Here is a 25,432-nt window from a genome sequence, read left to right as displayed (position 1 = left end):
ATCTATAGGTTCAGGATAGCCTAGGTGGGCCATTCTTTGTTTTCATTTCCATAACACTTTCTGCCTCCCCCCAAGTAAGTGGAATTGAAAGAGCCCATCAAGAGGAGCTTGTGCCACCTTGGCAGTTGAGGGCCACCCTCCTCCAGATCCTCAACATCCTCTTGTGGCTTATAAGTTATAATAAATACAGTCTGAAGTTATAATACTTCAGATGTGGTACATATTCAAATTACAGTCCAAGCACTGAATTTTATTTCCTATTTATTTTATGAGAGACCCTTATTCTGGACCCTGAAGCATGCTTCCTTCCAAGGAAGGCTGTCAGGAGCCTCTCCTTGTGCTGGGCCCCTCGGACCCATTTCTTCCACCGGGGGTGGGGGGGAGGGGATCCTAATAGGGATACATAAGCAGAGTGAACCCCCTTCCTTGTTCTAAGCAGGTGTTTGGAAACTGTCTAAATCTCTCCAAATGACCGTTCCCCAAGTCCAGGGTCAGCTTGTGGCTCCTCTTTCTTTTTTCAGTTAGGACAGCAGTTTGATTAACCACCTCATGTTCTTCTGGTCTGCCTGCCCGCTTTCCTTCCTGGCCTCCGGAAAGTCACAACAGTGATGACGCTGGGAGGCCAGCATTCCGTTTGCGCATGGCATATAATCATCTGCTTGGCTTGAATTCACACAAGATGCTGGGCCCAGCCTCCCCAAGGCCATGTGTGAAGCCTGTCGCCTCTTGGCCTTTAAGACGCAGAGGTTCGCAGCTGCTCCTGGAGCACAGGGCTCCTCTGAAGCTCTTTCTGTGGCTCTCTAACAAAACTTGCTTGCCTCTTTATCCCAAGGTTGCTCCGTCCTCAGGCAGCAAGTTGAAACGGCCCACTTTCCACTCCAGCCGGACGTCTCTCGCTGGGGACACCAGTAACAGTTCCTCACCAGCTTCTTCCGGTGCCAAAACCAGTCGAGCCGGTAAGTTCCAAGCTAGATTTGGAAGCACCAGGTGGTATTAACCAGAGGCGGATGCTTTGGGTTGGGGAGCCCAGCATAGCCTCCCAACCTGTTGGTAGACCACGCATGGTCTTCTGTAGATGCCCAGGAGGGGCCAAGCAGAATTCTTTTTTTTGGGGGGGGGGGTCTTGTTTTTTTGGAGGGAGCGTGGAACGCAGTGTTGTTAAATTCCTTCAAGGTTCCCTTGAGATGTAAGAATTTGTCTTTGACTTTCAGATCCTAAGAAAACGGCCAGCCGCCCCACCAGCCGTGCAGGCAGCCACGCAGGCAGCCGAACCAGCAGCCGGCGAGGCAGCGATGCCTCTGACTTTGATCTGCTGGAGACGCAGTCTGCCTGTTCAGACACTTCGGAGAGCAGCGCAACAGGGGGACAGGGTGGCTCCCGGCGGGGCCTGGCCAAGCCCTCCAAGATCCCCACCATGTCCAAGAAAACAAGCACTGCCAAATCTCCTGGCCCCAAGAGATAATACGGCATCCACACGATGCCCAGCTTTGCACAGAGAACGGAAACCTGTGTCCAGTTTTTAACCCTGCTTCATACATTGGATGTATATTTATTCTACGTGGGAGAAATTATATTGTTAAAAGTGTAAAAGAAAATTGTGTTATGAAGCTGCCTTATTTGGTTCTCTCTTTTTTTTTTTTTATAGGTTACTTTTTCATGTGAATATTTATGTAGATAAAACTTGCCTTCTTTGCAATGGGGGCCCAGGGGAAAACTGAAACATGGGAGAGAAGCAAAAGGTCAAGATGTGAAAATGTAAAAACAAACAAATGATATAAATAGGATTTCTGTGCAGTGCAGGAGATGTTCCTGCGTTATCTTTTAGGATTGTTTCCTAAACGCATCTTTATAAAAATTTAACGTGCTGTTTCAGCCAGAGAAATTATATTTAAGAGCAACATCTGAAGATCCAACATAAGAAAGGAACTTTCTTTTCTCTCTCTCTCTCTCTCCTTGTAAATCACAGATACCTCAATAAGAGAGAAATGCACGGTGAGGGGGCTTGTTTCCAATTTAAAAAACAAATTCCTATGGTTTTACCTGAAGATAGCTTGAAAACGGACCTTTGCACATGCTTCATTTGAATAAAGAACTTCACTACAATACTGTAATTTGCAAAAGGGAAAGTCCCGTCAAGCTTTCAAAGAACATCATTTGGGGGGAATTACAAAGGCAAAACCATTGTAGGGAGGTAAAACCATGTGGTTTTAGCAGTGAGGGGGTGGGAGGATCTTAAATTTGCTTCTGTCACAGGATAACACATTTCCAAAAGGCCAACCACGAGTGAAAGAACCGACTTTACGTTTTAGTTCACAGACTGCAATTAGGCTGGTCCGGGCCTCTCCGGCCAGCAGAAGCCCAAAGAGCCTCTGCTGTGGAGCAGCCAGCTGCCTTCGACACCACCACCACCACCACGTGCTCTTGGGGAGGGGGAGGAGCATCACCAGCAGACCCCCTGGCTCTGGACGCCCCCGCTCCCCTTTGTGGAGGAAGGGAGAGACCACTGTGCAAAAGGGGTTGGGGGGCCACCTGGTCTTCCTGTATTTATTCACTTGTACCCTTGTCCCTGCTCAGACTGACCACATTGCTGTGTGATTCTCTCAGTTGGTTTAATTGAGCCAGAACCGGAAGCTCTACCAATGAATTGTTTAAAAACAAACACATGTTTTGTATTAAAATTGCTTGCAGTAATAAAAGTGAAGCAAAGTGTCTCTTATTTTATGCTGCTCAGAAAGTTGGATGAGGCCAGTGGTCAGAGTCCTTCCTGTCCTGAGGCTGATGCCTACATCACCCGCTGAAGTGGGATGATGGGGTTGCCCAGGCTGATGCCGAGGCCCAAGCTTTGACCCGCCACTCGGATTCATCTGCTTGCGCCTGATCAGGACCTTTGAAGAGCTGAAGGCAGCAGACCCACTTATTTATTTATTTATTTATTATAAATAAATAATAAATAAAATATACCTGCTCCCCTAGTCATAAGGCGGCCAGCTTGGGATCCAGCCAATTCCGGAGAAGGCTTGGCACCACCCCACAGTTTCTCCCATGGCCAGGGGCAGCATGTTGCCATGCAGGCCACTTTGGGGGACATTCTCCCCAAAGTCCATAGGCATCGTTCTCAGTTAGCATGGTCCGTGTGTGCTGCAAGTATCTGCAGACACCAAGACGGAGAAGGCAATTTCCGAAAGGGCTGCAGACTGGCACCATAAGAATGTTCCCAAAGCGAAGGAGGCCTGGAGGATGCGGTGGCTCAGCCTGGAGCTGATGCGGATTCTGGGATGCCCGAAGGCCCTTGTCTTCACTCCAGTAGGAAACGGACGCCTTCCCTTAAGAAGCAGATGTGTCATGATGCCATGCCTTCTTCTACGAGGTTTTACCTGGCTTCTGAACCCCCATGGGTTTTTCTTTCCTTTTACATAGTACAGGTAGTCCTCGATGTATGACCACAATTTAGCCCAAAAATTCTGTTGCTAAGTGAGACATTTGTTAAAAGTCAGTTTTGCCCTGTTTCGCAAACTTTCTTGCTGTGGTTGTTAAGTGAATCACTGCAGTGGTTAAATTAGTACAGATTATGTGAATCTAACTTCCCCATTGACTGCTCATCAGAAGGTCACAAAACATGATCACATGACCCCAGGCCACTGCAATGGTCATAAATATGAGTCGGTTGCCAAATGTCAGAATTTTAATCACGTGACCGTGCATCATGTGGGAATGCTACAACAGCCGTAAGTGTGGAAGACGGTCATAAGTCACTTTTTTCAGTGCTGTTTGACTTCAGATACTCACTAAATGAACTGTTGTAAATCAAGGATGACCTGAAAGTCCCAAATGGGACAGAAGTTGCTCGTGTGATGCCTCCTAGCTCTTCCTCTTTCTCCCTCTGTCTGCCACCTTTGCTTTCTGACTGTAAAATAAAACAATCCACTACCACCAAATCACATATCTGCTCTGTGCATGCATGCATCCCTCTACCTTCTTGGGCTCTTCCAATGAGGGGAAAACCCTGCTCTGAGCCCCTGGTTCTTGTCTCGGACGCCAGGATTTTTTTCCTGATGTTCACTTGGGGCCACGGCCAATCCGTTACTCCTCCTGCACTCTGCAAATTAGTTTCCAAGTTCCTTTCAGGGATATGAAAAGTGCTGCTGTACAACTGCAGCCGTCTTTCCTCACGGTTAAAGTGGCTAAAATTCCTTTCTGGTTGCTCTGCTCAAAACACCTCAGTCTTCGTAAGCTCTTCCAAAGACTGAGGACAAAAGCTGCTCTGGAATGCCGGCCAAAGGCTGCTCAGCTTATTACTAGGCAATGTCCACCAGTTCCCCTTGAACAGATACTCAGCTTGTGGCCATTCAAAAATGGTCTTTGTCACCTACATCTGCTACTTTCCCACTCAGTGGGCAACTGAGAAATTTTAACACTGGACATTTTCCATTAGCCCACTCCTTTTGACATCGGGAATTAATACTGTTTGTTGCAGCAATGAGTCCTGAGTTTGGAAGCCAACAGAACACCTTATCTAAGTGTGTGGTCAGTGAGGTATCCTCCAGACTCTCCTGCCTGCCCAACATTTCGTTGAGGGCTTGGGGGAGCAGCCTCAGCCAGTCCAGGCACCTCCCCATCAGCCTGGGTACTGGAACCAGTTTCTTCTTCTTTCAGTACTCCAAGCATAATATGCAAGCAACTCACAGATTGGCACGAATGTCAGCCTGGTTCATAGAACAAGCTCAGCCAACGGTTAGATTCCCACAATAGCTGGATGACCTTCCCTGGTGGTTCCTCCTCATTGTCCTCACAGAGACCTACTTTTAACTCCAGGGCACTTCTAGGTAGGCAGGATCCATTCAGGTGGGCTTCCATCCTCGGCACCGATTTTGATTCTGTGCCATCAAGTCAGGGTCGGCTCATAGCAACCACATAGATCAAGATTTTCTCTAGGCAGCTCCGTTCCTCAACTTGGTCCTCCAATGGTGCCTCCATTGCGGCCATAACTGAGTCCGGCGCTGGTCCTCCTCTTTCCTTCCACTTTCCGAGCATTGGAGCTGAATCTTCGCATAATAGAACCAAAGTAGAATAATTTGGAGCTGGTCCTTTGTGCCTCCAGGGAAAACTCTGGACTGGTTTGTTCAATTTGGTCTGTTTTCTTGGCTCTCCACAGAAAGGAGCAGAAATGTACTTTGACCAATAAAAATATATTCAGTAAAACAAAGGAAAATTATGAGGGCAACCATTTATGGGCAAACCTTGTACATAATGTAGCAGAATTTTGCTACTTTTCAGAGAAAGTTATCCTGATTGCCTAATAAGTAATGCAAATAAAAATTAATACTCTTCCTTCCTATCCTGCTCTTTCAAAGTCCATAGAGGGTCAGAGGGGAGCAGAGCCTTCCTTGTTTCTCAGCTGTCTGAGTCGGTGGAGAACCCTCTAAACTGCAAGAGAAATTTTGGAAGTGGCTGATTCACACGAGGATAAGGAGGAGGGTCAGCACAATCAGATTGGAAAAATTCGGTTATTGCAGCCAAGCTCAATAAAAGTACATTTTAGCCTCTGGGAAGTTGATTTTCTGGTCTGGGCAGCCCACGGAGGACGACACCTACACGCGCTGCTCAGGGTCCTGAACCTCCGGGGGGGATTTGGCCTCTTGCCCCTCAAACGGCTCCTTTGGGGGCGGACCGGCTGATGGGATTCGGGAGACGCCGGAACGACTTCGAGTCCCGGGAAGCTCGCAGCGTGTCCGGTTACTCCGCGGACGGAGCCCCGAGGGGCGGAAGGCGGGATCGGAGGGCGAGCCTCAACCGGCATCCCGACTCCGGCAGAGGGCAGCTCCGGAGCTGGGCTCGAGCAGGGCAGAGCAGGGCGAGGAGTCCCGGCTGCCTCTTGGAGACGGGAGCTCCCCGCCCTTCCCGTTCGCCGGGGCCGTCGGAGGTGTAGCGGCGGGCGGGAGGCTCGTCCCCCGTGTGCGGCCGGAGGTGGAGGACGAGGTTGGACGGCGGAGGCCGAGCGGGCAGGGGCTGCGACGTGGCAGTGACAACCCCGGCTAGGCTGCCCCGCAGACTGTCTGTACTTGCCCGCGGATCGCGTGCCTCCCCCCCCCCCCGCCTCCGCCTGCCGCTTAAAGGGCCGGCCCGACGGCCGCGGCGCTCGGACCCCCCTGCGCTGCGCGGGCGCCATGCGGCTCTGGTCGGGCCCGGTGGCGGCGGCGCTGCTCCTGATTGCCGCGCTTCTGCCGGCGTCCCAGCCCCGCGAGGCCCTCGCCCGCCGCCCGCCGCCCGCCGCCCCGCGACGGCTGAGCGGGCGCGAGCTGCAGCGCGAGGTTCTGGCGCTCCTGGGCCTCCCCGGCGGAGCCCGCCGCCCGCCGCCTGCGTCCCGCAAGACGCGCCCGCGCCGTCCCGCCCCGCCGCCCGCCGCCGCGCCGCTCTTCATGCTGGGCCTCTACCGCGCCTTGGCCCGCCAGGACGACGCCGAGGACAGCCCCGCGCTTAGCGCAGCCGCCGACGGCGCGGACACCGTCATGAGCTTCGTCAATCTGGGTGAGTCCCGTCGGGCGAGGCAGGCGCGCGCGGCGGGGCAGCTCCCGGTTCCGGCCGGCGGGTTGGGGGGGCGACGCGAGGCGGAGGGATGGCCGAGGCGGGAGCGCGAAGGGCCCGCGAGGCCTCCCCTCCCGGAGCCTGGTCTTGGGCAGGCAAGGGGGCCGAGGGAAGCGCTCTGCCCAGGAGGAATCCCGAAAGCCGGGCAGGTGCAGCCTCCGGAGGCCGCCAGGCCCTCGGGGCTCCCTGGGGGTCGGCGGTCCCCGCCTCGCCCGGGTCGCTCCTAGGAGTCCGGCCTCAGCCCCTCCGCAGGCTGCGCGCGAGGCTGGGCGGTTCGGAGGCTCCGTCGTGCGTGGCTCGTGGCACAAGCAGCCCCTCCTGGGCTCTGGACGGGGTGGCAGTTGTGCCAAGAGGGCGACGGGCTTCCCTCAAGCGCCGCGTGGCCCCAGCTGGCCGGAGGCTTTCCCAGGGGGAGCGGCACGGAACGCCCAGAGGACCGGGGGACCGTCTTTCCCACGCCGCCCAATTGGCTGCGGCGGCCATTAGGAGAAAGCGGCAACGGCGAGGATCGGGCTTGCTCCTTCAGAGCCTCTGAGGAAGCGCTGCCCCCTGCCGGCCCCGAAGCTGGAGAAGCGGGGCTCCCGATGCCCAGCAAGGGCTGGCCCGAGGGGTCCCAAGGGGTTAGACCAACAGGTGCCCCCCCATCCTCAGCAGGTGGAAGCGGCCACCTTGGCTGACTCTGGCCCGCCGCGGAGGCTGCGAGCGAAGAGGGAGCGGAATCTGGTCGAGCCTGTTCTGCCCTGCCGACCTGCTGACTTACTGAAACTCAGCGGGGCAATCCGGGAAGCGCAGCTGTTCCCTTGCCAGCCTCCCGCCTTGGCCTGGGCAGCGTTTTCCGGCTGATCCTCTCCGGCGGAGGGCAGCCCTCCCCGCTTGAACCGGGCTCAGCCCGAGGGGAAGGCCAGAGCCGGGGCTGCTGTTGGGTCCTTCCGATGCACAAACGGCACCCCTGGCTTGGGGAATGGAAGAGCAGAAAGGCTGCCAGATGCTGCTTGCCTTGGCTGTGCTGAGCAGGAGCCTCTGCAGGCGGTTGGGGGGGGCAATGGGAACTGCTGTCTCCAGAAGCAGGAATGGGGAGGGGGCCACAATGGGTTCTCGCCTGAGGGGGGCTCCTGCCTGGCCCCGCCAAAGGGAGAGCAGCCCCCTGGCTGTCCCAACAGCTGATCTGACTGGTTTCAGCTTAGGTAGCTCCAGGCTCAGAGTCCTGGTGTAACTGCACTTTGGGAATTGTGCGTTTGCTGGGATTTGGGGAAGGGGAGTCTGGAAGCAAGCAAACCTCTTACAGAGCCCTGGGGCTTCAGGGCTGCTTGGCCCCCAGCCTAAGGAGAGGGCCACAAGGCCACCCCCGGGCACGGGACCTTTGCCCATCCCTGGGGAGGAAGGACTCATTTGACAGGGGATTAAGGCAAAGGCCTAGACCACGCTGGATAAAAATGGTTGAAACATCATTGACATGATGCAGTAGAAGTATTGCTGGGAGGGGGGAGGTTCTCAGTGAACCAGATTTTTCATAAATCCAGTTTCCTCCCCAAGTCAACATGTGATCTGTAAAAAGTGAACATCTCTGTCCTTGCATCCAGTCTCTGATGTAAAAAAGTCGTGTCCCAATTCATTTACAGTTACTTATTGTTTAAACAGTCAATAGAATGGGCTGCCTTCAGAGGTTGTGGTAAAAATCACTGGGGATTTTTACGAAGAGACTGGCCAGCCGTCTCCAGTGACCCTTCTCAGAATTGCTGTGTGGCTTTTAAACAAAAATATTTCTCCTGGGGGGGGAGGGGGGCAAAATAAAGCAACCCTTCCAACAGTAGCAGGGAAAGAGCGAACCTAGGGTGAGATTGCTTCCAGATTCACTGCCACCACAAACAGATCTTCTGAAATAAACTTTTTGCTGAAGTCCACCCTGCATTGTCCTGTGCTCTGGTGTATCAATTTATTTCTTTTAGAATTATTTGTGACTGTTATTTATTTCATTCATTTATATGCTGCCTCCTAGTTTAGTAAGGCTGTCCCTTTTAATGATTTAGACGTTATAATTCATCATTGGCTTCAATGGAGTATTAGGAAAGATTTGTGTTTTAATATTTCATTACATTATGAAAGTGACATTTGCAAACATAAAAATCTTACTAATTTTGCTTTAGTTAAAAAAATAAGTAACTCTCTCCCCCATTTATGGCATTGCAATGCTTTTTTCTTTCTGGAGCAAGCCCAAAAAGTAAAACCAACCAACCAACTCTCATCCCAAGTAGATTCTGGTGTATTTCTCCATCTGCGACTCTTAGTGTGCACATCAAAGCAACCACAGAGCAGGCTTGTCTGTGGTGACATCCCAAGAGGGAAACATTGTTCTTGCGTCAGAAAAACAGCCAACAACATCTTAAACTCAGGATGCCCGTCAGCGGCCTGGATTTTCAACGGAAATGGCAGCCGTATGGCGCTGCCCATCTTGGCCACAAGAACTGCAGAAACCTAACGCCAAGAGGAAACTGAGGTTGTCTTCTGGGAGCAGCTTTCTGTCCACGGAAGATATTTTTGGGAAATGAAGAATGTTGGGGAGCCACCCAGTTTAATAGTTTGCTTATGTCCTCGGAATGGTGAGCTGGACCTTCCAGGAACAAGCTGGCTTGGCTTTTGGTCACCTCACCGTCTTCAGTGGAAGGTCCTCTGCAGAAGGTATTCTTCGTGCTCAGCAGGGGCAGCTGCAACACACACACACACCTCTTGCAAAATCATCAGATCTCTGCCAGGGATCTCCTGCCTGGCTCAGCCGGGCTGCCCAGTTCCCAAAGATTGGTGCTCTTGCCAGAGATATGAAGGTTTTCCTGTCCTCAGGAAGCTGCAACAGAGCTCTTACCTGAGAGCCGGTAAGCATTCAGCCTTCACTCAGCCAACTCCTGGTCAATGCTTCACTGTCCCTCCCCTCCCCTCCCCTCCCCTCCCAGCATATCTCCTTCACGCACAGCCCCACCCCAGAGCCACAGATTCATCAGTTCTGCCTGCCATATTAAACCCTGTGGGAAAGTAAGGTTCATTCAGATCCTCCAGTGGTTTGCCTTTGCCCCCAATATCCGGCTTGAGGGGGGCTGTATTTGGCCATTCTGAATAAGGTCTCCTACCTTAGGCAGGGGCTGGGCTAGAAGACCCCCAAAGTCCCTTCTAGCCCTATGAGGATTCCCTCCTCATTTTTCTTTTAGCCTTTGAGGGTGCTCTCTCCCTCTGCCATTAAAGAGCCCCTTCCCTTGAAATGAGGGAGGCCTCTGACAGTGTCCCTCCTCCTCCTCCTCCTCTGCTCTTGCTGCAAGCCCTCCTTCCTGAGGCAGGGCTTCGGGTCAGAGAGTCCCTCCCTCCAGCATTTCACAGGGCTGCTTGGAAGGCATCTGGCAGCAGAACAGATTCAATCAGAATAGAGCTGAAAGGGACCTTGGAGGTCTTCTAGTCCAACCTCCGGCTCAAGCGGGAGACTACCGTTTCAGACAAATGGCTGTCTAGTTTCTTCTAAATCTCCAGTGATGAAACACCTACAGCCTCTGGTGGCAAGCTGTTCCACTGGTTAATTGTCCTCACTGTCAGGAAGTTTCTCCTTAATTCCAAGTTGCTTGTTGTCTTGAATAGTTTCTACCTGTTGCTTCTTGTCCTGCCTTCAGGTGCTTTGGAGAATAGGTTGAGCCCCTCTTCTTTGTGCAACCCTTCAAATACTGGAAGAGTGCTGTCATGTCCCCCCCCCCCAGTCCTTTCATTTCTCTAGACTAGCCAAACCCAAATCCTGCAACTGTTCTTCATATGTTTTAGTCTCCAGGCCTTTAATCATCTTAGTTGCTTTTTCTTTGCACTTTTCCCAAAATCTCAACATCCTTTTTGTAATGTGGTGACCAAAACTGGATACAGTATTTCAGATGTGGCCTTACTAAAGCTTTATAAAGCGGTACTAATATTTCACGTGATTTTGATTCTATGCCTCTGTTTATACAACTAAGGATTGGTATTAGTGTTTTTTTGGCTGCTGCTGCCCACGGCTGGCTCATGTTTATGTGATTGTCCACTAGGACTCCCTCTCACAGTTATTGTTTTTGAGACAGGTTTCACCTATATCTGTACTTGTACCTTTGTTTTTTTCTGTCCACGAGTAAAACCTTGCTTTTCTCCACATTAAATTACATTTTGTTGGATAGGGCCCATTGTCCAAGTCTGTGAAGATCTTTTTGGATCCTGAGCTTGTCCTCTGGGGTGTTGGCTATTACTGCCAGCTTAGTGTTATCTGCAAATTTGATGAAAATTTCCCCTTCTTTTCCCTCATCTAAGTTATTTATGAAGATATTGAAGAGTATTGGGCCTAAGATGGAACCTTGTGATACCCCACTGCTTCCTTCTCTCCTCTGGATTTATTATCATTAAGGACTACTATGGTTTGTCAGCCAGTTACAAATCTATCTGATGGTGATGGTGTTAATCCCACATTTTTCTACTGTAGTTTACCAAGAAGTAGGTTGTGGTCTACCTTGTCAAATGCTTTGCTGAAGTCTCAATATTCTATGTCCACCGCATTTGCTGTGTCTACCAGTTTAGTCACTTTGTCAAAGAATGAAATAAGATTTGGCATGATCTGTTTTTAACAAACCCGTGCTGGTTATTAATTATAACTTTATTTTTTTCTAGATGTTCACAGATTTATTTTTTGATTATTTTTCCAGTATCTTCCCAGGTATTGATGTGAGACTGATTGGTCTGTAGTTTCCTGGGCCTGGGTCTTTTTTTTCCTTTTTTGAAGATGGGAACCACATCAGCTCTTTTCCAATTCTATAGTAGTTCCCCGGTGCTCCAGGATTTTTGAAAGATATGGTACAATGGTTCTGAGATAACCCAGCTCCTTCAGAACTCTGGGATGTAATCCATCAGGTCCCAATGATTTATATTCATCAAGGTCAGACAGATGTTCTCTTACCGTTTTCTTGCTTATTTTAATTTTAATTTTTAGTTGTCTTTTATGGTTATGTTTTTGGTAGGTTGGGCTATAGTTTTTTTTTATGTGAAGATTGATGCAAAGAATGAATTGCCATCTTCTCTCTTTAATGGACCGACTGTTTCCTTGACATTTTTTCTTGTTATTTATATGTTGAAAGAAACTTTTTTATTATCTTTGACTTTTGTTGCAAGTCTTTGTTTTGAAGCCATTTCAGGGGTGCAGCTCTCCTGCCCACCCTCCATCGGCTTGCCCTCATTCATTGGGGTGGGGTCAGCAATCCAAAGTTGTCTGCTGCTGGATGAGATTGCTGCGGCCCCCCCACAAATCTTTGTGTCCTTAAGTTCTACTTCTAGGATGGAGAAGTAGTGAGAGTAATGGGAGGGGGCGAGATTTTGCAGACTTAAGGCCTCCCAGACCCTGCTCTCCCTTCCAGGCCAAGGTTGTGTTAGAATCAGTCTTGGCTTTGTTTCTGTGAGATAGAATTCCTTCCACACCTCATTCCAATTATTTTAAGGCTCCCAATTCTTTATGCGGTTCAGCTTACCAGCATTTCCTTTTAATTTAGCATCTCAAAAAGGCACATGGGGCTCTCCAGGGCAGCTGGGACTAGTCTAATTGCAGTAGAGGTGTAATTTACAGGACAAAATAGCACACACACACACACATACATGTCAAGGTGGGGGGGGCACATGGCTAAAAATATAATGAAACTGACAAGAGGCATAAAATGCATTTTGTGTGGATTTGCAGAGATTTTTTTTCAGTATGCACTTTAGAAAGCTTATAGAGAAGTAGAACAAGCAAAAATAAAGCTTTACGCTGTTAACTACTAACACAATGATGAGCCTATGTGCTAAATATGCGCACTGATCATAAGATTTTTGGATCCACTTGGTGCTTTGGAAAGCAGTTGAGTTTGGTTTCTTTTAAAATCTATTTACTCTGCCATTTCTGGGGCCACCCACTGACCTGGGACTCTGGATGGCATGCAAGGATTAAAAGAAAAACCAATACATTAAAAGCCCCAATGAAAGAGGGCCCTTCCAGGAGAAAAACACCGAGTGAATTTGCTGGCAAACCGCCAATGAAGGGAAGCATGATTTGTTGGTGATAAGTAAGCAAAATAAAAGGGGTTGTGCAATCCAGGACAGACTTAATACAGTTAAATCAGACTTTCAAAAGCCTCCTCGATCCTCCAACATCTGTAATCACTGTCAGCCCTGAAGTCGAGAAAGGTCTCGGAGCAGCTGCCTGCTTTGAAAAAACCTTTCCCTCTGCTCACGTTTCCCTTTTCTATCGGATTTGTTGTCCACCTACTTGAGAAAGCAGCAACCCACCCACACCAGTGGATGACTCCAAATGAACTCCTTTCGGTGTTCCAGGTGAGAGAGGCTTCGCCCAAATTAGCCTAGGCTAAGCCCTTGACTTCAACAGAGGAGTTGCTGAGCACTTTTGCTTCTCACTTTTTTTTTTTTTTTAATAGACTTTATTGAGATTTTTTACAGAACAAAAATAAATGAGAAAAACAAACAAACAAACAAACAAACAAACAAACAAAACAATCATTCAAACAATAACATAGAACACATTAATATAATAAACATTTTCAATTTGTATCGGATATGCAGTGTTTAAACTATTTACATAAATAATACTTGTTGATATTTTGACTCACTTTTTACCAATATTTAACACACCTTTGATCTTTCTTCCATTTTGTCATGCAACCACTTGTACCACCTTTCCCACACCATATAGTATACTGACTTTTCATCATTTAATTCATAAGTTAATTTAGTCATCTCTGCGCACTCGAGTATTTTCTTAATTGTAAGCTCTTCTGGTGGTTGAATTTTCTCTTTCCAAAACTGTGCGTATGCCAATCTAGCGGCTGTGATTATGTGGATCATTAAATGTGTCATTTCCTTTCTATATGGCTTCTTTATTATTCCCAGGAGGAAAATCTCTGGTGTTAGTTCAATATCTTCCCCAATTATTTCGTGTAACCATCTCCTGATCTTACTCCAATATCCTTTCGCTTCCGGGCATGTCCACCACATGTGAAAGAAGGTGCCTTGGCCATGGCCGCATTTCCAACAATTGGGATGTATATTAGGATATATCTTCGCTAGTCTGGCCGGGGCTAGGTACCACCTATGAAACATTTTGTAATGATTTTCCTTATATGCCACCGCTCTGGTCAATTTAAGATTTCTATTCCATGCCTCCTCCCATTCCCCGAAATTTATATTGCGCCCTATATTTTTCTCCCATGCAATTATTTGATTCTTTGTAACATCTTCAAACTTCTCATCGCTTAACAGATAATTGTATAATTTTGCCAGAATCTTTTTATTTGTTCCCATCAGAACTTTATCCAATCCATTTGGTCCCGGTTCTAGACCATATTGTTCTTTGTCCCTCTGATATCTGGATTTTACTTGTGAGTAGGTCCACCAATCTAAGGTTATTCCTTGCTCTCGTAAGGTATCATTTGGTTTAAGCCTCCCTCTTTCGTCTAGAATATCTTTATATCTGGCCATTTTCTCCCTCTCCCACCTGTTTGGGTGAGTCAGGGCCTCCATCGTTGAGAGCCAATTTGGGATTTTCTTGTAATGTTTTTGTCTGATCTGGGTCCATGTTTGTATCAAGGAATCTCTAATTTTATGTCTATGGAAATATGTCTTCTTTTTCCTCTCCATTTCCCAAATGTGGGCGTGCCAGCCTTTTTGCAAGTCATGGCCTTCTAGAGTAAGAATTCTCGCATTTTCCAGAGTGATCCAATCTCTTATCCAAACTAGCTTGGCTGACCTATAATATGTTTCCCAATCCGGGAGTCCAAATCCACCTATATCTCTTTTGCCTCTTAAAATTTTAATGGAAAATCTCGGTTTTTTCCCCTCCCATATAAATTCTCTAATGATTTTGTCTAATTCTAGAAAGAATTTTTTATCTAAATTTATTGGTATATTTTGGAATAGGAATAATATTCTGGGGAGGATGTTCATCTTAATTGTGGCTATCTTGCCCAAAAGTGATAGTCTTATTTTTTTCCAGTTATCTAGGTCTTGTTTTATTTTTCTAATTAGGGGAATATAGTTATCGTCTTTCAGAGTCGAACATCTTGATGTAATCCAAATTCCTAAGTATTTAATTTTTTTAGCAACCTGTAGTCCTAATACTTCTTCTATCTCGTTTTGCTGACTCTCAGTTATGTTCTTAATCAATACTTTAGTTTTAGTTTTGTTCAATATGAAGCCTGCCACCTCTCCATATTTACTTAATTCCTCCAATACTTTAGGTCCCGACTCTATAGGGTCTTCAAGGATTAGGGCAACGTCATCTGCAAATGCTTGTGTCTTATAAGTCTCCTTCCTAATCTTCATTCCTTTTATTTCATCGTTAGCTCTAATTTTCCGTAGAAGGACTTCTTTTGCTTCTCACTTTTTATTTATTTATTCATTTGATTCCTGTAGCTGCTGGACTCAACTCAGTGACTCTGGGCGGCTTACAATTCTAAAAGCTTTTTGTATTTTTTAATTAAATCTTGGCAAAGGTCGATTTCCTCAAGCTGTGCCAGAATTGGGCTTCCTACTTTGAGGTTTGGGCACAAAATTGGGCAGGTGAATGTGTTTGACCTGAGGAGGAGCAAAGAGGGACTCTGGCCACATGCTGGATCAAAGTGGCCTCTTCTAAGATTAGGGAAATGCACAAGAATTAAACAAAGGACCAATACATTAGAAGCCCAAATGAAAGAGGGTCCTTCCAGGAGAAAAACACGAAGTGAATTTGCTGGGGTTCAAATATCACCAAATTTTACAGAAGATGGTGCTATTGTCCTTTAGGAGCATCGTGGCTTTCACTTTTGCAGCAATAATTAGGCTTAGTTAGATGTACTTTAATCTGAATGTTCAATTGGTTGTAATTATATCAGTTATTATAGGATACGTGTACTGGTAAACTCACTAGGGTAACAGAGCTCCAGCCCATTTGTTCTCTCGCTTTCTCCTCCCTTTTCCAAAATGTGCAAACAGGACATGAATGAAAGGCCTGTCTCAGGAACAGCCTTGTGTTTTCCAGAGGGAAAGCATTAATTCCAAGAGTTTGGATTTAAATTTCATCTGAAAAACAAACATTGACCCTTTCATCCTCGTCCAGGAAAGGACCCTTGAGCCAGCCTTTGCTTTCTAATTAGATTTATCTTTTTAAGCATTCAGAAACACTTTGTGCATCATGAAGGCATTTAACAAATGTTTATTTTTCAGAACACCATAGAAAACGCCGCCTGGAGCGGGTGTAAGTTACGGTGCCAAAAGGGATCGTATCTCTTAAATATAAACTATGAAAGATTCCTTTCTTGGACGCTCCTGGCTCCCAAGGTGCCCTGCCCCGTGTTGAACCAAAGATGTGGGGGGTGGGCTCTCACATAGAAAGAGGCGATGCCCACTTCCACCCTTGGCCCCAGCGCAGCAGGTCTGCTGATCTTCCTCAGGGAAGAGTTGAGGGCCCAGCAGATCCCACTTCCTCGAAGGCTGCCTAGAAAGGATTCCTTAGGGTTTATCCAGCCAGTGTGTTCCCATTCCCCTTCCAAACAACTCTGGTGTTTCAAAGCAGCTCCTGCCCTTGAACGGCGAGGCCGGCCTCTGCTCAGCATGGGAGACTCCAAAGTGAGGCAATGGTCTCTGTGTGTGTCCAGAGAAAACGATGACCACCAACACCACCCCCTTGTTGGTGGTGAAACTCTTCAGATCCACCCTGTCTTACCTTTCTAGAAGGAATGAGCCCAGCATTGTGAGGCCTTCTCAGGAGGAGACTCCAGCCCAGGCCCCAATTGCAGCTCCATCATGTTCTGACAATCCTTATTGTCCTCCTCAGCTGCACAATGTTGCCCTTGTTGCACCTCTAGCCCAGGAAAGAGGCAGCCTTAAATTGCCATTTTGTGAACTGCAATAAAATACGGTAGTTGTTTCCCCTTAAGGAAACCACCTGTATAAAATCTGTGATGGTGTCAGATGTGCCCCAATTCGACCCCTTAGAGAAGAAAAGCCTTAGACTCCATTTGGTTCTTTTACTAAGAGTGTTGGTTGCCATAAAGTCAAGCCAGCTCTGAAATCACCATGCTTGCTGGATACAAAAATAAGGTGTAGGGTTTTTTGGTCCTCCCAAGCTCTGTTTATGCTGGTAGAGGGTTGCAGGAGGCCGTGGCAGCCGAAAACGGAGCTCGGGAGGCTGTTTTTGCTGGCAAAGTGCTTGGGCTGCCACAGGCGCCCCTGACAGGAGTGACGTCGAGCTGGCCCCTTCCCCCTTCCCCCCCCAGGTCAAACACAACCCTGATGTGGCCCTCAGTGAAATTGAGTTTGACACCGCCTTCCCTCATGACCTGTTTTTGGAAGCAGGTTCTCCCAGTGTTTCCCGCCAAGGGGGAGGGAGCCAAACTGCACCCCCCTCCTTCATGGCCTCAAGGGAACTTCACTTTTCCTTGCTGTCATCTGGGGAAAAGACAGGGGTGTCCCATGGGCTTTTGGGGGGGGGTGTTCCTTGGTTCTTTTCTTGGCATCAGCCTGTTCAGGTGAATAAAAGAGTGATGGGGGCTTGTGTCCTAAAGCTTGTCACCTTGCAGAAAGATCCAACAGACAGAAAAAACACAGCCGTTCCCTTCGGCCCAAACTAGCCTGGTCCTCTCCAGAAGGAGGAGGGGGAGTCAAGCAAGTGCCTGCTCACTTTAAGGACCAATCTAGAGGTCCTTCCCACTCGGGGAGGGTATTCCCATCATGTCCTGGAGAACCACGTACAGAGACAGGTTGGGATCTCTCTGTGATCAATTAGGGTGAGCCATTTCATAGAAAAGTGCATCCTGCTCCTTTCGTTACCAAATGCCTCAAAGCGATCCCATTAGAGTCCCATGATCCTGCAAGCAGGGTGTGGAAGAAGAGGCACAGGTGGGCCTGATCTGGGAGTTCCTCCCTTTCTGAGTGCTGCAAATGAGCTTCCTCGACACCCCCCACTCCCAGTGGAGAAGATGCTGTTCCTCCTCGGGTCCGTCCCCCTCCCGCTGCTTCTGTCCTGCGGTCAGTCAGTGCTGAGGCAGCTCCTTTGCAGTGATGAGTGCAGGTGGAGCGTCTTTGAAGTACCTGCCCTGAAACAATGGGTGGAGTCAGATGGTGGGAACCCAGCCACCTGTCTCTCCCCTGAACACGGGTTGGGGCTGTGGAGGAAGCAAGTTCTGACTTGTGCAAAACCAACACAAGCTTTGTGTTCTTTGGAAGAGAATCTGGGATGTGGTGTGTTGAAGCCCTGCAAAACTGATCACAAGCTCCCTTCCCGCACAACATCAGCCCTCCCACTTTGCTTGAGGATCAGCCAAGCAACCGCTGGACATCTGCACTTGTGCTGCAGAAAGTTCTCCCCTGATTTTTCTACCTGTTCTTAATTCAGTTTGGTTGAAAAGAATTTGATTTTGACATTTTCTCCAAAGGAAAAGAGAATTTGGATAAATGTTCCTGGATGGAACGAGGTCTGTGGAGACTTCCTGTCTCTCATAGTACAATCGCTCTAACCCTAACTCTGTCTTCTGGGTCCTGCCAGCTTAGTATCATCTGCAAGTTTGTTCCCTCATCTAGATCATTTATGAAGATGTTGAAGAATACTGAGCCTAAAACACAACCTTGGGATACCCCTCTGGGTGTGATTTGTCAGTCAGTTACAAATCCATCTGGTGGTGATGCTGTCTATTCCACATTTTTCTAAATTACTAAGAAGAAATTGTGGTCTACTTTCTCAAATGCCTTACTGAGGTCCAAGTATACTGTCAGGTGTGTTCCAGTTTGGGTCCTTAGGAAAGAAAAACTCTTGGCTCCATTGATGGAGTGAAAGGTTCAAGCAGTTAAGCATAAGCAAAGCTAGGTCTGAATATTCCCTCACAAGCCTGAGATTTTCCCATCTCCCTGGTCCTCCCCACTTGGTCAGTCCATCAGTGTCCAATAGTGTCCATTTTTGATGTTTTGAGGATCAGTGCCTCTTTGGTGGAGTTTCACATTCTGTTCTCACGGCTCCGTCCTTGAGCAGCTGGTTCTTTCTGCATTGACACCTCTGGTTCCTCTCACCCTGTCATTCCCCCTTCCTTCCTTCCCATGCCCATTCCCTATTCCCCCATCCCCTCTACTGCATTTTATGGCAGGATGCCAGCAAAATGAGCTATGCTGAAGATGGCAGATCTGATATTGTGTCTACAGCATTTTGCTAGTTCACTAATTTAGTCATTTTGTCAGAGAATGAAATAAGATTTGTTTGGTATGATCTATTTTTGATGAACCTATGTTGGCTTCTGGTTATAACTTTGATTGCTTCTAGGTGTTTGCAGCTCTTGATTATCTTTTACAAGTTCTTCCCAGGTATTGATGATGATGATTGATCTGCAGTTTCCTGGATCCATTCCCCCCACCCTTTAAGATGTGTGGACTTCAGTTCCCAGAATTCCCAACCAGCATGACTGACATGCAGGCTGGACATGCTGGTTGGGGAATTCTGGGACTTGAAGTCCACACATCTTAAAGTAGCCAAGGTTGAGAAACACTGTTGTAAATTCTCTTTTCCAGATAAAGCTTTTTCTTCCAGGTGTCAGCCAGAGGAGTTTACTTGGGAGGGGCACCACATTTTGGATGCAATCCCTGAATTGAGCTCAGATCTCCCCCTCCCCCAGGGGATGCACTGGTGGTTTTCCATGAGAAGCCTCCCTATGGTCCTTCCTTCCCACAAAGACACATTGACATGCTGGAATAAGAATACAGTTGAATCTGGGATATGTGGGAGGGAATCTTCTTGCAGGATTTCATTTGAATGAAAAAAAATAGGTGGAAATCTATTTACTTGTTTTTATATATGTGTGTGGTTATGTTTGTGGCTGACCACTAGGAGGCATTATACAGCTAGCTTTGTATGATGAGTATAGGGCTCATCACTGTACCTCTCCATCTTGCAAAGCATTTGTGTTGGGCCCATTAGCAGGATTTGAAGCTATCTTGCTCATGAGGACCGTCTGTTGCACTGCATTGAGCTTCAGAGCTATTTTTGGTCTTGCTGTCAGTAGATAGATAGAGGGGTCTATAGATGTTCTGGAAGCACACCTTCCATTGTGCCTCATAGACAAAGTTATTGTTGGTTATTTTGTTCAGGCCTCATAGTAGAGCCTCTTGCTCCTCTCCACACCTTTCTTATAAGATGTTATATTTGCTCACAATCACAAGGAGGCTCTATTTGACCAGTTTTGTTGTTAACTGGAACTTCCATCTCTTGGTGTCCAGTCTTGGAAATTTCAAGACTTGTGGTCTTCCCTTTCCAGAATTGGGAGTGCTGCCTGGGACATGCATAGATCTTATAGTTGGCAGGGTCAGTTGGTTTTAGTTCTTATATGTGCATTTTCCCTGACCTGAAATTCTAACTGTGCCTGTCCCAGCTTGGACATTTAGGAAAGATGGACCTTCCACTCCATTTGCAGCAAAAGCAGTGGTTGGATACAAATTTTTTTACTATCGGTTCTGTGGGGGTGGCTTGGGGCATGGCTTGGTGGGGGGTCATGTGACTGAGTGGGCATGGCCAACTCAACATCACTCGTGGCAAGGTCAAGTGGGTGTGGCCAACTCGACATCACCTCATCAAGCCACGCCCACAGAACTGGCAGAAAAGGCAGCTCCTGCGGCCTGTCCCTTTATGGTCCCCCCTCCCCCCAGCGTCAAAGTACCTTAAAGGGACACCGCAGTCCGGCTGCCTTCCGAGCAGCTCCACTGCGACGCCATCCCTCCGGTGCAGCAGGCCGTTCTCCTGGCCAGGTCTGGCAATGGGGTTTGGCCATGCATGTACACTGGCAGCCAATGGGTTGCATGTGCACAGCCAGCGCGAAAAACAGGGCGCTGACAGCGGCGCTGGGCCTTCAAGCCTCTTTTTCAGCCTGTAGTTTTCGGCACAAGAAGCCTGCAGCTGCCGCCTCTTTTTTGGCACAAGAAGCCTCCAGCTGCTGCCTCTTTGTCAGCCAGAATGGAAGCCACCAATGGCGGCTTCCTGCACTGAAAACTATAGAAAATTACAGGCCAAAAAAAAAAGGCCTGAAGAAGTCCAATTACCGCCATAGCCCTGTTCTTCATGCACACAGACCCCATTGCCTGCCGGTGCCGCTCATGGCGAGACCCAGACAGGAGAACAGCTTGCTGCACCAGAGGGATGGTGTCGCAGTGGAGCTGTTTGGAAGGCAGCCGAAAACTACAGGTGGCCAGGGACCCCCACCAATGCAAGCAAGGCGGAGGGTGATTGGGTGGCATGTGAGCGGAGGCCCCAGGGAAGGCCAGAGCCTTGCATGTTCCCTGATCTGGCCAAGGCGAATGGCGAGCAGGCGGAGGCTCCGGGGCAAGGCTGGAGCTGTGGAATGGCGCGTTCCCCGACCTAGCCAAGGCAAATGGCAAGTGGGTGGAGGCTCTGGGGCCTTGGGGAATGGTGCATCCCTGGGCCCCGAGTCCGATCTGAGGCAAAGGGTAAGCGGGCTGCATGCTTACCTTTGGTGAGCAAAGCAGGCGAGGTGCTGAGGCGAACCGAGGCAATTAGCTGGAGTGCGTGGCGAAGTTAGCATATATAGGGTGGGATGTGTCGGGGGTGGCCAGGGCAGGCAGGCCGGGCAAGCGGCGACCGGGTGGGCAGGGCCAGGGCAAGGCAGAGGTGGTATTTGCCGGTTCAGTGAACCAGTTAATATTTCCACTACCAATTCGCCCAACCGGCTGAATACCACCTCTGAGCAAAAGGTATACTATTACTAAAACCAAGTGGTTACAGCATAAGCAAAGCCAGATCTTAGTGCTTTTCTCTTCTCCCAGGTCTTCCCCCTTTGGTCCTTTTGTAATTGTACGATGGTATTGTCTATGGAGATTCACAGTCATCCAGGTCACAGTTGTGCAAAAGGTGCTTTTTCAAGAGGTAACTGGACTTGTTTTTCATAGAAGATATTTAGTTTCTCATCCAAGAAACTTTTTCAGCTCTGACTAGATGGTGGGGAATGGAACGATTTATTTTCCTTGCAGACAGCTGGTTATTTGCATTCCTTTTAGCAGACAAACCTCCAAGTGACCTCAACGACTCTCTAAAAGAATGCAAATGACCAGCTGTCTGCACGCTTGTGTCCTTGAATCTGCCAGGCTCTGTTCCTGGCTGGCACTTCTGATACCTGTCATCCTCCCTCCCTCCTTTTATGGTAGGCTGCCATTTAAGAGAAGCAGAGCTGAAGTGATATGATGGCAGGTCTGACAAATTGTAAACTGCTCTGAACAGGAATTCACTTTTGTTTATGTTTCTGCAAACTGAAAGAGACAATCTAGAAAAATCCATCCATTCTATCAGAACTTGATCTTAGGGTTTCTATCACTGTAGAGCAACAGCCCTCCCTAAAATGGGTTTTACAGTAACCTTATCTGTGCCTTATGGTTGTCTTTCCTATTCAAATTGTAGGGCTTTTTTTCCTCCCTTTTAATCATTTCCTGCAAATGCAAATCCAATTTGTTTCAGATCAGCTGCATGTTGAGCCATTGGTTTCATTGTCCCCACAGCCTGACATTTTGGGCTGAGAGAGAAGGACTGGCCAAAAGTCACCCAGCTGGCTTTCATGTCTGTTGCGGGATTAGGATTCACAGTGCTCTTGTTTCTAGTCTGGTGACTTCAGCATTTTTTCCATCCAAATGGTAATATATAATAAAATCCTAATTTTGGAAACTTTTAATTTAGTAGATTATAATTGCATTTGCCTTTTATGCAACCACATCCCATGGTATCTCATATTTGCAATCAACTGCTCTTGCAAGATCATTTTTACAAGTATAGTTAGCAAGGTAGATCTCATTATTTTAGTTTGTTTGTGACACCCGTTGATTGAACATCATTTGTCTGACTCACTGTACTTTCTCTTAGCCATCCAAATGCATTTTAGACTGCTGAGTTGCTTTTAATTAACCATTATTATTACTTGAATTGGGATTTTACTTCTAAAGTAATTTGTATTTTGAAAGTAAATGGAGGCCCAAATAAATGCCTTTGCTTTTTTGATGTGTGCAACTCTGTTCAGTTGAGCTGGACAGAGGCATTTTCCAGAAGAAGCCTTACTGGAAAGAATTCAGGTTCGACTTAACTCAGATCCCAACGGGGGAGACTGTCATGGCGGCCGAATTCCGAATTTACAAGATGAAAAGTTACACCTGCCATGTTAATCAGACCCTTCACATCAGCGTTTACGAGGTCATCCAGGAGCACCCAAGCAGGTACAAAGAGACCCAAACTTTTGATTTCAGGCCTTAGCTGACTGGTTGATGGCTCCAGCCCCTGTTTCTCTGATTAAACATTTCAATTGCATGTGAACCAATAAGCTATCAGAAAGAATTCTTCCTCCTGCAAGCGAATGACAAAGAGATGCTCTGCTTGGTTAATTTTGCTTCTCCTTTCTCAGTAAAGAGGCTGTAGCAAAACATCCCTTGATCCCAAGAGGATAATCATTTGAAAACTGCAGATAAGACTGATAGTTGTACATCTGTTAATAAATATCAGACAATGTAAAAATAAAAACGGCAGAGATCAAAGATTTGCAATTAAAACTTGGAGGAATCCTCTTATCTTTAGACAGATGGTCCTCAATTTAAGACCATGCTTGGGACTAGAATTTCCATTGCTAAGCAAGGTGATTGTTAAGTGAGTTGTTCCCAATTTAACAAAGTTTTTGCCACAATTGTTGTGATTCTAACTTCCCCCATTGCTGGTCAAAAGCTGGCTGAAATGGTTGCAAATGGTGATCATCTAACTCTGGGATGCCGCAACCGTCATAAATACATGCCAGTTGCCAAGCACTCAAATTTAGATCACGTGACTGTGTGGATGCTGCAACAGTTGTAAACGTGAGAACTGGTCATAACTCACTTTTTTTTTGTGATGCTGTAACTTTGAATGAGCGTTAAAGGAGTGAGGGTGAGTTGAGGACCAGTCTTGGTGTTCCTAAGTTTCCCTGTTCAACCAAGGAGGAGCACGAGGCCTTCGGCTGTGTGTGTCTAAAGAGCCGTTGCCTGGATCACCTGCTGGTTTATTTGTGCCCCTGAAGATTGGTGTGCCCTGTACCAGTCCTGCCCAGAGCCTTCCTGTGTCAGGCAGGCCTTCTTGACCTGCTTTCCTTTGTCAGAATTTAGGAATGTGGGAAGACGAGGACAGTGGTTCTTGCCACTGCCCTGCCATCGGGTGGGACCAAATCCAAGAGCAGATATCTCAGTCTGGAAGAGTCTGCTCAAGAGCTGGGGATGGGTGGGTGGGATTTACTTAATTCCTTTTTTAAACCACTCAAGAGTTAAAGCTCTCTGATAGTTTGTGATGACATCTGGCACATTCATTGCTTTCATTTTAACCTGAGAGGCTCCAATATATTTTCTGCTCCTCCAGGGAATCCAAGCTTATGTTCTTAGATCTTCAGGAAACTCTGGCTGGCATGGATGGATGGCTGACCTTCGATGTCACAGCTGCTAGCAACCACTGGTTGTTGAACCGGAAATACAATTTGGGGCTGAGACTTTATGTGGAGACAGAGGATGGTAAGGCTAATGTAGTGTTTTGTCCATTTTAATTTTCTATCATTCCTGTTTGAAGGGAGGAGATACTCACAGGTAATAGGGAGAAGATATCAACTCAGTAAACAGAAATTTTGGTTCATCTAAAGCAGGAGTCCTCCGTGGACTGGTACCAGTCTGCGGCCTGTTGGGAACCAGTCCTTGTAAGTAGTGGGCGAGTGGGCGAAGTTTCATTTGGGCAAGTGGCAGATGTGTGCACCCAACCATTCCCTCCCTCCCTCCTGCCACCACCACCACTGTTGCCAGTCCATGGAGCTGGAAAGGTTGGGGACTGTTGCTCTAAAGGAATGGACAATTATGTTGCTATGTGAAGATATCAAAAGCTGCTGCTTCCCTAATGCTCCTTAATTCTGCTGAGGTTTTCTGCAATCAGCTAGGAATTGAATTAAACAGACGTTCTCCAAGGCAGTTAAAACAGTACTAGATCATCCACATGTCTGCCCCCATTCCATTCTACAATGTTTATTCAGAAATAACTGTTATTCTTGCATTAATTAGACCCTTGCAACATTAATTAGAAGTTTCTGTCTGCCGCTCTTTGTCGGTCATCTTTTCAGGGAACACAATGTATTCCTGCTGAAGTCCTAGCCAATTAGTTTAAACAGACAGATTAAACAGATTAAGGGAGTTGGAAGTGACCTTCTACTTTAGGTCGTCTAGTCCAACCCCTCACCCAAGCAGGAGACCCTACACCATTTCTGACAAATGGCAGTCCAATCTCTTCTTGAAAGCCTCCAGTGATGAAGCTTCCACAACTTCCAAAGGCAACTTCTGTTCCATTGGTTGATTGTTCTCACTGTCAGAAAATTTCTTCTTATTTCTAGGTTGAATCTCTCCTTGATCAGTTTCCATTCATTATTCCTTGTTTGGCCTTCAGGTGCCTTGGAAAATAGCTTGACTCCTTCCTCTATGTGGCAGCCCCTCCAATATTGGAAGACTGCTATCATGTCTCCCCTGGTCCTTCTCTTCACTAGACTAGCCAGGCCCACTTCCTGCAACTGTTCATCGTGTGTTTTAGCCTCCAGTCCCCTCATCATCCTGGTTGCTCTTCTCTGCACTCTTTCTAGAGTCTCCACCTCTTTTTTATAATGGTGACCAAAACTGGATGCAGGATTCTAGGTATAGTCTTACTAAGTCTTTATAGAGTGGTATTAGTACCTCACTTGATCTTGATTGTATCCCTCTGTTAATGCAGTTTAGGATTGCATTGGCTTTTTTGGCTGCCGCTGCACACTACTGACTCATATCCACTAAG

At 47.6% G+C, this 25,432-nt stretch overlaps 2 protein-coding genes across 3 annotated transcripts in view; both read left to right on the top strand.

The window, feature by feature from the left end:
- The window catches only part of MACF1 (microtubule actin crosslinking factor 1), a 323,369-nt gene extending 320,660 nt beyond the window's left edge, over positions 1-2,709 (top strand). For both annotated transcript variants that reach the window (XM_070949227.1, XM_070949228.1), the window contains 2 exons: positions 833-956; positions 1,212-2,709. In XM_070949227.1, the coding sequence (XP_070805328.1) occupies positions 833-956; positions 1,212-1,462 (375 nt within the window). In that variant the 3' untranslated portion in view covers positions 1,463-2,709. The remainder of the gene's footprint in view (positions 1-832; positions 957-1,211) is intronic.
- A 3,455-nt stretch (positions 2,710-6,164) lies between these two features.
- The window catches only part of BMP8A (bone morphogenetic protein 8a), a 30,814-nt gene continuing 11,546 nt past the window's right edge, over positions 6,165-25,432 (top strand). The window contains exons 1-3 of the mRNA XM_070949229.1: positions 6,165-6,525; positions 22,641-22,833; positions 23,993-24,141. Of these exons, the coding sequence (XP_070805330.1) occupies positions 6,165-6,525; positions 22,641-22,833; positions 23,993-24,141 (703 nt within the window). The remainder of the gene's footprint in view (positions 6,526-22,640; positions 22,834-23,992; positions 24,142-25,432) is intronic.

Source organism: Pituophis catenifer, unplaced genomic scaffold, assembly GCF_029215685.1.
Source record: "Pituophis catenifer annectens isolate HBS135680 unplaced genomic scaffold, rPitCat1.0.hap2 SCAF_9, whole genome shotgun sequence".
In the NCBI taxonomy this organism is placed as follows: domain Eukaryota; kingdom Metazoa; phylum Chordata; class Lepidosauria; order Squamata; family Colubridae; genus Pituophis; species Pituophis catenifer.
The sequence above is the reverse complement of the archived record's forward strand: the minus strand, read 5'-3'. Positions and strand labels throughout refer to the sequence as shown.